This window comes from Dermacentor albipictus, chromosome 4, assembly GCF_038994185.2.
Source record: "Dermacentor albipictus isolate Rhodes 1998 colony chromosome 4, USDA_Dalb.pri_finalv2, whole genome shotgun sequence".
NCBI classification, from domain to species: Eukaryota; Metazoa; Arthropoda; class Arachnida; order Ixodida; family Ixodidae; genus Dermacentor; species Dermacentor albipictus.
In genome coordinates this window covers 120,212,269-120,225,695 of record NC_091824.1, presented here as the reverse complement: position 1 = coordinate 120,225,695, position 13,427 = coordinate 120,212,269, and the positions used below count along the sequence as shown (strand labels likewise).

General features: G+C 43.5%; 1 protein-coding gene across 1 annotated transcript; it reads left to right on the top strand.

Moving 5' to 3' along the window:
• The first annotated feature begins 18 nt into the window (after positions 1-18).
• LOC135916036 (alpha-tocopherol transfer protein-like) lies at positions 19-12,939 on the top strand. Its single transcript, XM_065449243.1, has 6 exons — positions 19-110; positions 341-469; positions 3,636-3,878; positions 5,048-5,241; positions 8,836-8,946; positions 10,480-12,939. Exons 1-6 carry the CDS (start codon positions 80-82, stop codon positions 10,627-10,629), a joined length of 858 nt encoding a protein of 285 aa, XP_065305315.1. The 5' UTR covers positions 19-79; the 3' UTR covers positions 10,630-12,939.
• Positions 12,940-13,427: the final 488 nt, after the last annotated feature.

Genomic DNA, 13,427 nt, shown 5'->3' with positions numbered 1-13,427 from the left:
TCTAATGGCTTTCCGTCTGTGCGCAGCTGCGGGAGGGTGAATTGCCTGAATCAGCCCACTGGGACGAGCTTCGCCGCTAATGTGGAGGGCATCGACCGCGGCTGCCGAGCGTACGTATGATAAGCTGTCGCAACCTTGACATGGTATCGTATCTATGTACGGCGCTTTTCTATGGCGTATGCCCTGTATTGAAAAGCAGTCCGTGTTGCACGCCGCGCGCTCCTGTCGCCCTCGACAACCTTTTCACCGTACATTAGTTGTCGGTAGCCTCGTTAAAAGAACCGACTTTCCCTGTAGCGCGCTGCCAACCTGTGCCAGTTGTGCGGTTGTGGCATTGCAGTTGAGCTTTTGCGGAGCACAGTTGTGATGGAGCCCGGCTTCGAAGGGTACCCACCGTGGCAAACGGGAGACGTTATCCTCGATAGCGTCGCCGAAGCGTCCCTCGCCGAGTTGAGAAGACTATTGGAAGGTAAGGCGTAAACAGGCACTTTTCTTTGCTATGACTCGTGAGTGATGCTCGTTTATTTTGATCAACAGTATATAGTTTGACAAGAAATGTCGCCGGATTCAACGTTTCCACATTGAGTCCCCCATGACGAAGTCCCGCTGTGGAAACATTGGCTCCAGCGACATTTCTTGTTCGAGAACTCTTGATCACTTCAAGGTATACGTCTTCCTGTGATCTGTGGTTTTCTGTACTCGTTCATTTTGTTATAGTGAGATATTGGCGTTAATCATTTCCCGTGTCGGGATTCGACGCCTTGTGTTCTCTGGTAGACGTCTCTGCTTAATATTTGCGTGTCCTTCTTATCTTACCCTTTATTTATTTATTGACAATACTGCTACTCTCATTTGAGAGCGTGACAGTTGGGCGATACAGAATACATGTATATCAGTACGCATCTAGGCAGAAGAGTTAATTGAAAAAAAAGGAAGAAAAAGAAAACAATTGCCCAAGGATGGCAATATAAGAGGGCAGCTGAGTTTAGGAACACAAATGCAAGTTTTCACATGACAGTTAATTAACATGATACTAGCAGTGAAGAACATGTAAGTAACCAGTTATACATGAAATAGGTGTGAACTGAAAGATAACACGTAACGCGTCAAGAAATTTTAGTGTTGTGAGAAGAGATACGCTTAAAACATATACACTTTGAGAACGAATGTAAAAAAAAAATCTAGGCAAGCAATTAGCAGGAAAATGGCAGTTACAACAATCATCTTTGGACTAGAAGTAATACAGTAATGAAAATTTATTTTGGGAACAGAGTGTACGATAGGTCCACGTAACGACAACCAACAAAGAAAAATGGAGAAAGAAAAGGGGGATGTCGAAAGCAACACAATGCAAAATCTGTGACGATGACACGTGCGATGATAAATTGTTTTATTTACGCACTGCAGCTTCTACTTGTGAGGTAAATTCGGACAACGATTCGATGGCGGTTATAGCAGGATCAAGTCGGTTCCATTCAGCTATTGTAAGGGGGAAGAATGAATACTTAAACGTGTCGTTGTTGCATGTGTATTCTGTTAAAGTGTGTGCATGTTTGTTACGTGTTTTTCGAGCCTCAGAAAATGAAATGTACCTAGACACATCTATCTTATAGTTATTTTTTAGATGCTGAAACAAGAACTTCAGGCGAGCGTGTTTTGCCATGGTAGATAGCGTTTGCAATCCAGACTGCCTTAGAAATATCATATCATATACGTAATTGTGCGGCCAAGGTCGTATCTGGGCGTTCCGCGGCTTTAGATCCATGTATAGACCGTTCCTGATTGGAAATAGGCGTCTCCTCGAAAGCAGTGGTTGTTGCAAGAACAGGCACAACACGTAGATAGCGTGGCATGCGCGTGAAATCTCCGCGTTCGCTTTGCTGGAGACTCAACGTTGTGGTTTCGCTTTCAAAACTTGGTGGGACTTCTTCGTTTAATTTTATACCCATCTGTCGTCACCTACAAGCGAGTGGATTTGACGCAATAAATTATTCGGTCCCTGGCTCCTTTACTTTTGATGCGACAGCATCAAATGACCCATTGAGCGAAAGGTCGCGTCTGTAGCAGCGAAACGGCACCTAAATTCCTATTGGTTGCGTCGCCACGTGAAGTGCGCACCCCGACGGAACAGAGCGGGCGAAAGGGAACAGCTGCCGCCGCATTAGCGCCAGGTGTTGCGTGAGGGCGTCGCCGCCACGTCACGTCAGCCTTTCTCTCGGATGCTTGTGTTATCTGAAAGTTCCTTAAAGAAATTATTATCCCTAGAAATCTTATCGCTTAAGCTTATGACATCTTTATCTGCAAAGATCTGTAGTTTCTTATTTCTGACGATTTTGTTGGCGCAATTCCTATAGAACTGTGCTAAAAGCACCACGCACTCACATTCTTTCGATAATTCTTTCAGAGACAATTCTTCGAATGCAATAACGCTTTGCTGAACGACCCGGCCCTACCGCAGCTCATTTTCCAGCTGTGCGTTTCGTTCTGTAAAACCACGTGCTGCAGTTTAACCTGTATCCCCTTGCGAATTATTCTCATTTACCATGAGGGGAGATAACTCTAGTTAGTCGTTTATTGCTTGAACTAGCTTCCCCTAGTGACCGCTTTTTTTCACATCGGAAAGGCCAGAAGTGCAGAATGTGAAATATGTGGGTGCAAAGAGACGACTGCGCGCCTTCCTGTCTGGGTGTCCTCGTTCCAGTTGCTAGTTGTCTTCAATATGTTTGCGCGGACCGATCCTCTTTATATATTTTATTTCCTTGCCATCTTCTCTCGTTACCCCATCCCCTAATGATGTGCCACCAACCGGACAGTTAATCTGGTTAACCTCCATGCTTTTCCTCTCCCACTTCTCTCTTTCAGCATTACCAGCAAGTGTTCCATCACCGTTACTAGATCACCTGCATCATAGTTATGTGGACTGGCTGGTAGCAGGATTTCCCGCAGAGCCCTCGCAGGTCTCGATGAACTTTGGAAACATGCATTATGCAGCTTTAGAAATATATGGACATAAATTTACGAGAAGCTATTCGATTCGATAACAGTACACAAGCACACGAATGGAGCTTAGGTTTTTGGATACGATACCGATACGGTACATTATCAGTGTTCTTTGTATATGTACATATATATAGTGCCCACCTGCTATGGTCTCAGTAGAGACTGGCAGTATTGTAAATAAATAAATAAATAAATAAATAAATAAATAAATAAATAAATAAATAATCAGCTCGGATGCTCTATTCCTAAAACCTACTATTCTTTAGGACTACGGCTTTCTCTTTCAACGCACGCATGCACGAGTACAGACAAGATAGGACGCAGAGCTGAGTTCCGTGTTTTGAGTTTATGGTAGGCGGCGGTAAACCGTTGTCAGAAAACCCACCCGCGGCTTCGATAATCTGCTCTGAGCACGATGTTGATGGTTCGATTCCCAGTTGGGGTACTCGTATTCTGATCAGTTTAGATCAGTCTAGGTGACTTGCTTCGTGTGTGATAAAAAGTAATTCAATCATTCAGTCAATTACTCAATGGAAGAAACAGACGACAGGTAATTAACTGGTCCATCGATTTCGTTTGTGCAGCCAGAGAGATACACTATCTAGTGAATCATTGTAACCCTCATTGGTACGCAGGTGAACCGGTGGTCAATGCGCCCACTAACTCGACCGACTTGCTGCGCTTCCTGCGGTTTTGCAAATACGACGCCCGTGAGGCGCTGGTTGTTCTCAAGAGATACTGCGCAATCAGGAGCTCTGCACCGAAGCTCTTCGAAGGACTAAAGGAACCTGAAAAGCTGCGAGAAGTAGCCCAGGATATCTTCACGATACTGCCGCAAAGGAATATTCACGGCAAGCCAATTATGTTCAGCAGATTTGGTAAGACTGACTGGCCTATTATAATCACTCCACGTCTATCCTATTACGGCATGAGTCAATCATTCCGCCCCTTTGACTTTATTGGCATGGGCGTCTCTGGGTTGCTATCGTTTCTTCACATGGGACCATGTTTAGGGACGTGTGTATGAAGGTTTTAAACTAATTTTAGTTCCTTACGTACATCGCGCTATTTTTACTGTAAAATATGGTGTCCGTATGGTGCATGACACCACTGAGTTTCCAGATGCATTGAACCTACTACATATTAGTGAGCAAGCGCATTGTTAGCTTTTCTTTTCAGGTGGTCTTGTGTATTGAAAACTGGTCTTTAGTGAAATACCACTCGGCATTGATAGTTCTACCCAAGTTAAGTCCTATGTGATTCTGGTAATTCACGAATCACTGCCTGTACACGAGTTCATCATCGTAAGTTTATCTCGCAGAGATCGCGTTTCAAAGATCAGAAAAGAACGTTACCATACTGGCTTGCAATGGTCTATATTCCTTTACGCAGATTTCATTTGACCCATTCTCTGGCTCAGACCAGGCACGTGGTGGTCGGTTTCTACACAACCTCCTTTTGGGCCTCGTCAATAAAGGATATACGTATCCGATGGGGGCATTTAAACCGAAGTAGCACCCAAAAGATTCGATGATCTTAAAATATAAGATGTGATGAAGGTTCGCGAAAGTTATTTATAACGAAGGACGAAAATAGGCGTGGCCCTACAGAAGCCAAAGGAGTCTCTAAAGCTTTATCACACCTCGAAACCTTCTTTATTTTTAAGCCAATGAGCTTGCTGCTATACGATTGAGTGCTCCTTAACGAAAACTTAAATTCTCTCTCTACGGGGGGCAATAAAACGGAGAAAGGAAAAGAGGGAAACAGTGAACATTGTGAGCATACAAGAGGACCGTTTATTGAATAGGCTAAGGCAAACTGTGCAACAACTTGAATCTAAGGGATGCTTTGGAGGTTTCATACAAACTGGGCGGCATCGTTCAGCTGATGTAGTCATGCACATAGCCTTTCACACCCATATTCACTGTCATCCATTCTATTATTACTCTTAACCTAAGTGCAAGTCGTTGTGACCCAGGTTGATCTTTCGGACTTGAAACAAATTTGCGTTCACTCTGCACTAACCACACTGGTTTTGTAACTACAGGAAAATGGAACCCACACGAGATGAGCATCCTGCAGCTATACCAAGCGATGATATTCTGCCTCGAGCACTTGTCAATGTGCCCCGAAGCTCAGACACTGGGAGTTTCCATGGTGAACGACTTCGAAGGCTATTCCTTAGTGAGCGTGCGGCATATCGAGCTCGGCCTCACCAAAAATCTACTGCATTACATGCAGGTACGATCCTCGAAAGGCGTGGCACTCTGCCGCCTTGACTAAATATGGTACCCTGAGGAGCGTAGCTGGCGTGACATTTTTCTTCGGATACTTCTGCTACTTTGCAGCCAAGACACCCAGGTCCGAGAACGTTGTATAGCGTCGGGCCTGTCCGAGTTGTGTGCCTATTGTATGTAGCACTTGGGATGCTGGGATCCCGTACTTGCATGTTTAGAAGTTAATAGAAGTTACCTGTACTTTAGATTGAAATATATATAATTAGAGGGCTGAATCAGGCGTAGATCTGGATTTTTAGACTATATGACTATATGGGATCCTATATGCTAGTAGAATGGTTTAATCTATCTCCAAATGGAAACATGATAAAGGGAACTTGCATCATCTTATTATGACATTATATAACGATATAGAACTTCATATTGATAAATAACACAGAACAATGTCGTAATGCATTTGTAGTATGATGGAATTCACGATGAAAGGGTAGCATAATTAGATCGTGAACAGAAACGCTAAATCAGTCCAGAAGTAATAAGGTATTCTCTCAGAACTCTATTACTGTTCATTTCGTGGGAATAGGCTGACGATTAAATAAAAATGAACGTCAAAGCGTAGACGTTCGGCCTTGTTGATATGACATACTTGCGTACTTACTTGTTAAGTACATAGATGGCAAATGCGTATGTGTCTTCTTTCACGCCCTCCTAAAAGCACGTCAGGGCTTCATTCCTCGAATATCACGCGGAAAACCCCACGCCGGTACGTCAATGGGACGTTACGGATTTCGAAAGGAATTTTTGTTTTGGTATTTGAGCCGTTGTAAAACACTTTTTTTTTACTTACCAAGTTCAGTCTTTGGTACCGTTAAGATATGATGCGATCCATGGTTAAAAATAAGGTAAGTAAATGTGCGTGATAAGGCGTGGTCAAAATCTATGACGTCATGGTGAGTTGGTGCGGGAATTTCAAGGTGGTGTCGCCACCTGCGTTTCTTTTTTTGCATCTTGTCTGACTTACGAAGCCTCTACTCACGCCGAGAGCAGCTTTTTTGTTTTTTGTAGAAAAGTAATTTGATAACACAGCGCAAATAATTTTTATCAAAGTATATCTTTTAAAGGAAAGCACGAGTCTATGTGTTCATCTGTATTGCATGTAAAAAATATATAATCCATTAAGCTCACTGGACTTTCCTGAACTCGTAGCTCTCAGAGCCCGAACTCTTTAACATTTCAAGCCAGAACAGACAGCTAAAGATACAGCTATTCCTCCCGAACAGTTGTTAACTGGAATGCTTTGTCTGGACACGTTTGTTCATTGCCATTAACCAATCTTTTTTTTCTGTCTGCAATTGATATGCTATGTTATCCCCACTCCTGCCACTAACCCAACGGAAAATTTATATTTATGTTATTGCACCATCCAGTACCATACGGCCTCAAAAAGAGAACCGCCACCAGCATCTTTTGCTTTTGGATGGGAGTAGGTAATATAATTCCTGACAGGGTGATTACGCGCTGATTTATTGGACGCCGTGTTACACCAACTGTGCGTGTAGAAAGGCAGTCTATTCGCTCTGATATAGAAACGTAGCCGGTATTGTTTTCGTCTGGATGCGCGCATGTATGCACCGGTCGACGGAGTGCGAACTACTTTACTTTACGGGGCGATGTTTTATTAACACAGAAATTTGTCCATGCACATATGTGTAGTGCCTCAGATAAATAACCACAGTCGCCACTGTTTTCGTCTGAATTCAAGTGGACAATATGCTTGCCGGCGGACTCAATCTCGCCTATCTGTGGTCACATATGCACATTTGACGTCACGTCTCTGCAGATATTGCTTCGCCCTTTAATTCCCTGAATTGTGGCGTTGCAGAGGTGGGGAGGGGGGGGGGGGGGGCACGATAAAACGGTTTTTCTTCCCCAGTGAATGCTTTATCAAGACCGTCCTTTCTAATCGCATCAAAGGATTCCATTATGTGTAAAGTGCACGGCAGCTGAGTGACTGAACCTAGTCGATAAATAGCATATACTTCCGCACAATCGGTGTGCCGCAAATGCATGAGCTTCTGCAATGCTTGCAAGCGAACTAGCCGTGTGGTTACCGATCTGACTCGGTACTCGATATGTTGTTGCCTCAAAACAATGTCTCTTCCGTTCTTGATTGACTATTATTTTTCTATGTACATTTTCACTTCTAAAGCCAGCAGGCGCTGTGGCCCACGTGGTGGCAAATGCCAGCTAGCTATCTACCAGTGAATATCAGACGGGCCACTCAAATATGCTTTGAGTGACACGACTAGCCCGGAGGGCAGTTGTAGCTTTTTCAGAAATGAAGACCGATTGGTTAGCGCAAATGAGATTCATGCGCCTCTATACTTACATTGCTGGTGAAGTTGCACAAACAATATTAATATGTAGTAGCGAAAAGAACAACGCTCATTTCGTTCTCTGTATTCACGTAACTTTTTACTATACAGCATGTGGAGCAATTCTGTTTAAGAAAGTCTGAAAAGTGCTTTTAGTATAAAAAAAAGAACTCTTTGTTAAAGTAAAAGTCTCTGTTTTCCATTGAAAGAAATTTCCTGTAGTAAACATGTAAATTTCCTGTTTCTTTTCTTGGCTTTATAACATTTATTTTTTGCTGTGTAATGTAAGTAATTATTTCTTGTGCTCTCCGGAAATTGACGCTTCACAGCGTAATTACTGGCTCGACGGCTATGCGATATAGAAATAAAAAGACGAGACAGAAATGTTCTGTCAGTACTTGTTTGAGCTAAGCTTGCTATGTTGGTCTTGTGGAATTGCAAATGTACCATAACTCTTATGCCGCGCATAATTTTTTATTTAAAAGAAGAAGACACGCGTAGCAAGCAAGGAAACTGCTGTTTGAGTGCAGTTTGATTACAAACAAAAAGACCAGCAGTTAAAAAGGTCGAAATTCCGAGGTTACCTTAGCTGGGTGTGGCGTACTCTTCCAAGACCACATCCAGACGCATTTATAGTTAACATTGCTGTCTTCTTTCTTTCTTTCTTTCTTTCTTTCTTTCTTTCTTTCTTTCTTTCTTTCTTTCTTTCTTTCTTTCTTTCTTTCTTTCTTTCTTTCTTTCTTTCTTTCTTTCTTTCTTTCTTTCTTTCTTTCTTTCTTTCTTTCTTTCTTTCTTTCTTTCTTTCTTTCTTTCTTTCTTTCTTTCTTTCTTTCCGTCCCCTATCCCTCTTTTTTAGAGGCCACTATTTGACTCCGAGAAATCAGATGCCGATATTTTAACGGCGCTCAAAAAAAGAGAGTACATTTCCGAATAATTTTTATATGTCACTGTGAAGCAACCTGCCCATACGGGTTCGACAAAGGAAATAATATTTGAAAATTTTAATGGCATATGTCCATCAAACCAGTCTCTCTTAAGAGACTGGTTTGATGGACATATGGTGAAACCCTTCAGCGGTATTGTAAGAGACTCTCTGGCGGAGCAATTGCCGGCAAATACTGTCTGTAACTCTAAGTTTTGTTTTACGCGTGCGCGTTGCTTCACAAGCAAATAAAGACTGGTTCCCTTTCGTTATCACTGTTGTTATATCATTCATTTTGCAGAAATGTGTGCCCATTCTAACAAACGAAGCTCACATTCTCAGGGAGCCCGCAGCCTTTGATGTAGCGTTCAAGCTTGTGAGACCATTCCTGGAGGAGGAAAAGATCAAAGCGGTAAGCTTTTTCGTTATACTGAATCAATAGGCGTATACCCATAAAAAATGATAGCCGGATCCCATGCATATGTGAGAATCGCGGATAAGCGGAGCTATCTGATATTTACTGAAATGTCTTCAGTTTACTTCTCCCCTTCGACGTAGCTCTGCGCTTCTCACCTAGTGCGTGCTTTGGTTCTATTTCCTTCTTCTAACTTCTTTCTTCGCATTCGGCTGCTTCTGCAGCCGACTTCAGTTTTTGGTTTTGGACTTCAGGTTTGGCAACAATATGCTCCTCCCCACTTCCTCCCCCAAGAATACGCATTTTTAAGATAATTCACGCACTTTCCAAGAACTCTGTATGTATGTATGTATGTATGTATGTATGTATGTATGTATGTATGTATGTATGTATGTATGTATGTATGTATGTATGTATGTATGTATGTATGTATGTATGTATGTATGTATGTATGTATGTATGTATGTATGTATGTATGTATGTATGTATGTATGTATGTATGTATGTATGTATGTATGTATGTATGTATGTATGTATGTATGTATGTATGTATGTATGTATGTATGTATGTATGTATGTATGTATGTATGTATGTATGTATGTATGTATGTATGTATGTATGTATGTATGTATGTATGTAGCCGTTACGCCACCTACGTGGCTCACTGGGTAGTCCATGCATGGTCGAATTGGTGGCGCATCGGGCTGCTGTGCTAAGCGAACAGGGTTCGAAACCAACCATCGGACAACTCTTACACGCCGACACTGGTCACTGTAAATGCGGGACCGGGTAGGTGCCGCTGTCCGAAGAAACTCTTATGACGCTTGCTTGGAACACTGGTTATGCGTCACTCGGTCTGTGCTGTTCTTCAATGAACTTTAGTAAAGGCTCCAGTAAATAAACTTAAAAGCACACCGCGCATGAAGTAGCGTACATGGACGCCGCTTGCGGCAGATGCGGGGCTGTGGTATCGACGGTGGTTGATGGCGACGGGTGCGTTAAGGTAGTGTGCTCCACGTGCACGACGGACGCCTGTACAGCTGAAGAGGTTGCAGTGCCGCTCGCTTGGGCGGGTACAAAAGTGGGAGTAATGTTATGCGATAACAAATTAGCCATCCGAAATTTTAATAGAGGGAGAATCTCGGAAGAAGCCCTCCACATTCTACTCAAAAACTCTCCCAGGAGGGACATAACATTTATTTGGGTACCGGCCCATGAAGGTGTCCCAGGCAACGAAGCCGCTCACGAGCTCGCCCGAGCACTTCACCACTGGGCAACTCTAGAGCAGCCAGTTCCAGGGATAAAATATTGCATCATAACGTACAGTGAAATTGCCGATCATTACAAAGCCGAAAGAAGAATCTTTCCGCCTCCGCATCGGTCGCTCTCTCCGAAGGACGCTCGCATTTGACGACGCCTCCAGGGAAACAATTATACGTCACGTAGAACACATAATCGAGGGGACACTTTCGCTTCAGAATTCTATGTCGGGGGCCTCTCGGGCTAATTTCCCGCTTGCTCCAACGCAGGTTCGCTTCCACGGTAAGCACTTGGAGCGGCTTCAGAACGATATTCGTGCGAGCGCTCTTCCCAAGGAGTTCCGAGGCACGGCCCCCGACACCGACTGGAACGTGTTCTGGAAGAACGTATGTCTGGATAGCAAGGCGGACAGCGGTTAGCTGATGCGTCAAGCTCGAGATTAGCACCACGGACTCTCGAGCTGCGTGCGAAACACTTGGCACCCCCTGGTGGAAGAGTATAGGGGTTTACCTTCGTTTTGTGTTAATCGCCAGTTCGTACTTTCGAGTACATTTACTCTGCATGGTGTACGTGTGTGTGAATATGTGCGACTTTTCCGCCTCTTCTATTTGATCGTACCGTGATCCAATCGCAGAAGCCGAGATTCGTTCATATGCAAATGTGCTCATGGCTTAAATCTTAAGTAATGTGGAACATCATGAGTTGAGCGTGAACGGCAGTGGCATTGGTTTATGGAGTGCGGTCCATTCGCAGTTACCGGGAGATCTGAGGTAAAACAAAGCACACGTTTAGAGCCGAGTATATTCGAGTGTGCTGACTTACCTTGAAAGCTGCATTGTGGCTGTCGTAATATTTTACATTTAATAAATAAGCAGAAGTACTTGTGTTTACATAGGCAACTGTATACGTTCATCTTCTGTGGCTTCCTTGTGTTAAAGCTGACTGGCGGTTATTGTGATATATTTGTGGCTCATTTTGTTACAAATATTGTGATATTTCTCCTCTTTTTCTGCCACGCGACGACAAGTAGCCGGTGCCACTTAGAGGCGCCAACTTCTTATATTAAATCATGTAAAAAATACATATAGAGTAAAAATTTTAGCCGTAGTTGTGCAACCAAGGAAGTGTTCGCGCGAATGTGCGCGAAGTCTTCGTACTTCGTTCATCCCAGGCACGGTTCTCTGCATAGACACGGTAGACCTCCTTTGTGGTTTTGAACTGTTCCCCCACCTGTTCTTGCTGACTGCAATAAACTAATTTCCATTGTTTTATATTATTTTCATGCTGCACGAGTTAGGGCCTTGATCTATTTAATGCCCGGGTGGGCGTATCCAGAGTTCCTACGCATTGCTACACTGCAAGGCACATTATATTATCCAAAAAAAGTGAAGCCGTGTGCGGCGCATGCAAATGTGTAGATTCCTCGTAAAGTTCTCACATTGGTTATATATACATATATATAAAGATTTACTCAGAAAGGAAACTGACGCACTACAGAAATATGATTATGCGTACTCAAGAACGAAAACTGGGTCGTCATTTTTAAGAATAGTGGTCTATCTGGCGGTTAATGAGGGCAGTGCTGCTAGTCAGCAATGATCAATCTTAGGGGTTCGACAGCAACACGAATGCGCAGTACACACGTATACCGAGGCATATCGAAATAGGTCGCGCAGCTTGGAATGAAAAGCATGCCAACACCTACCACCAAAGGTATCAGTTAGTGGCGCACGATTGAAGCGCGACCAGGTGACGGGGGGGACAAACACTGAAACTATGTGAAAAGAACCATTCGAAAATTTTCAATCAAAACGCTGTCACACGAGTAAATATTCTGTTTCAAATATTTTTGCTGTACTAATAGAACAAATGCACCCGCTGTGCTTGCTCAGTGGCAATGGTGTTGGGCCGCTGAGCACGAGGGCGCGGGATCGAATCCCGACCACGGCGTGCGCATTTCGATATGGGCGAAATGCGAAAACACCCGTGCATTCAGATTTAGTTGCCCGTTAAAGAACCCCAGGTGGTCGAAATTTCCGGAGTCCTCCACTACGGCCTGCCTCATAATCAGAAAGTGGTTTTGGCACGTAAAACCCCATAAATTTTAAAACAACAAATGTTAATTTTTTTTTCGATTTCACAATTTATTAGGTCGTTCTTGCTGACACCTTCCAACCGGTGATTCTGGCGCAAGATTTGGAGAGACTGTGCAATCCAGCTATTATGTCGTGCGGAATGGCGTTGCTCACTTTAACGCGGTGGTTTCATCCGAGTCTTCTTTTATTTCCTTTGCGTGTTTGTTCAAACTGTGGCGTGCGTTTTGCTTCAAATTTTGCGTGACCTAGCGCACGGAATTCATTGGCGAAAGGTGTGAGTGGTGGATTTTTGTTATTGTGCAATTTCACGTTGCGGCATTCGACGCGCTGTGTCTGGACGTGACGATAAATGCGTAACGCTCCGCGAAGAAACGTCGCGTTGCGTTTGTTCACTCTCTGTAACACAGGCTCTGAGTGTCCGACGAGCAGCAAAAATTAGTAAGTCGAATGTTTTGTAAATTATAATGTGGGGCAATGTTGTCTTGTCTGATAACTGTTGGACGTGAATACATGGTGTCGCGCGAAATTACGAATGGTTCTGTGAAAAAGGTTTCGCATATGTTGCTATACACTGCGACTGTGTGCGCAGTCCATACTACTTTTAATCGATTGAAACATGTTTAGTCGGGTCAGTTATATTGGTTGCATTATTCTAGATGAATAAAAGTAAATTTGCTTTTGAAATCTCTGTGGCTCTGTCATTTATTTCCATCATTTTCGCTCACTTTCCTAACAGACCTACTGGAGCAATTGCCGTCAATAACAACCCAATTATGTTCACATAAAGACATAGGCCCCTCCTATAGTTTAATGACACGCTGGCGCTTCAGCTGAGGTGAGTCCCAAGCTCGCCTCAGCCTCAAACGAAAAATAAATGCTTACGTAGCGGTATAGGTGCCGGACGCTAAAGAAATTCAAAATTTCGCGCCAAGCAGCGCAAGATCTTGACGTCACTGCCACTTCCGCTTGGGACGTCGCTTTTTATTTTTTTATATTTTTTGTCTGCTGCTAGTTGTGCCCCCAATACGCAGACGGCGACGGTTGCAACGAGCCGCCATTTTCTTGACACCTGGGCAAGGGTCACTACCAGATGCACTGTTTGTGTGCGCACTCTCTGATTT

Excerpts from the sequence above, each read along its gene's own strand:
- LOC135916036 (XM_065449243.1), top strand. The coding sequence starts at position 80 with ATGTGGAGGGCATCGACCGCGGCTGCCGAGC. Across the intron at positions 470-3,635 it reads GTTGAGAAGACTATTGGAAG|GTGAACCGGTGGTCAATGCG; the intron begins GTAAGGCGTAAA and ends ATTGGTACGCAG. Across the intron at positions 3,879-5,047 it reads AATTATGTTCAGCAGATTTG|GAAAATGGAACCCACACGAG; the intron begins GTAAGACTGACT and ends TTGTAACTACAG.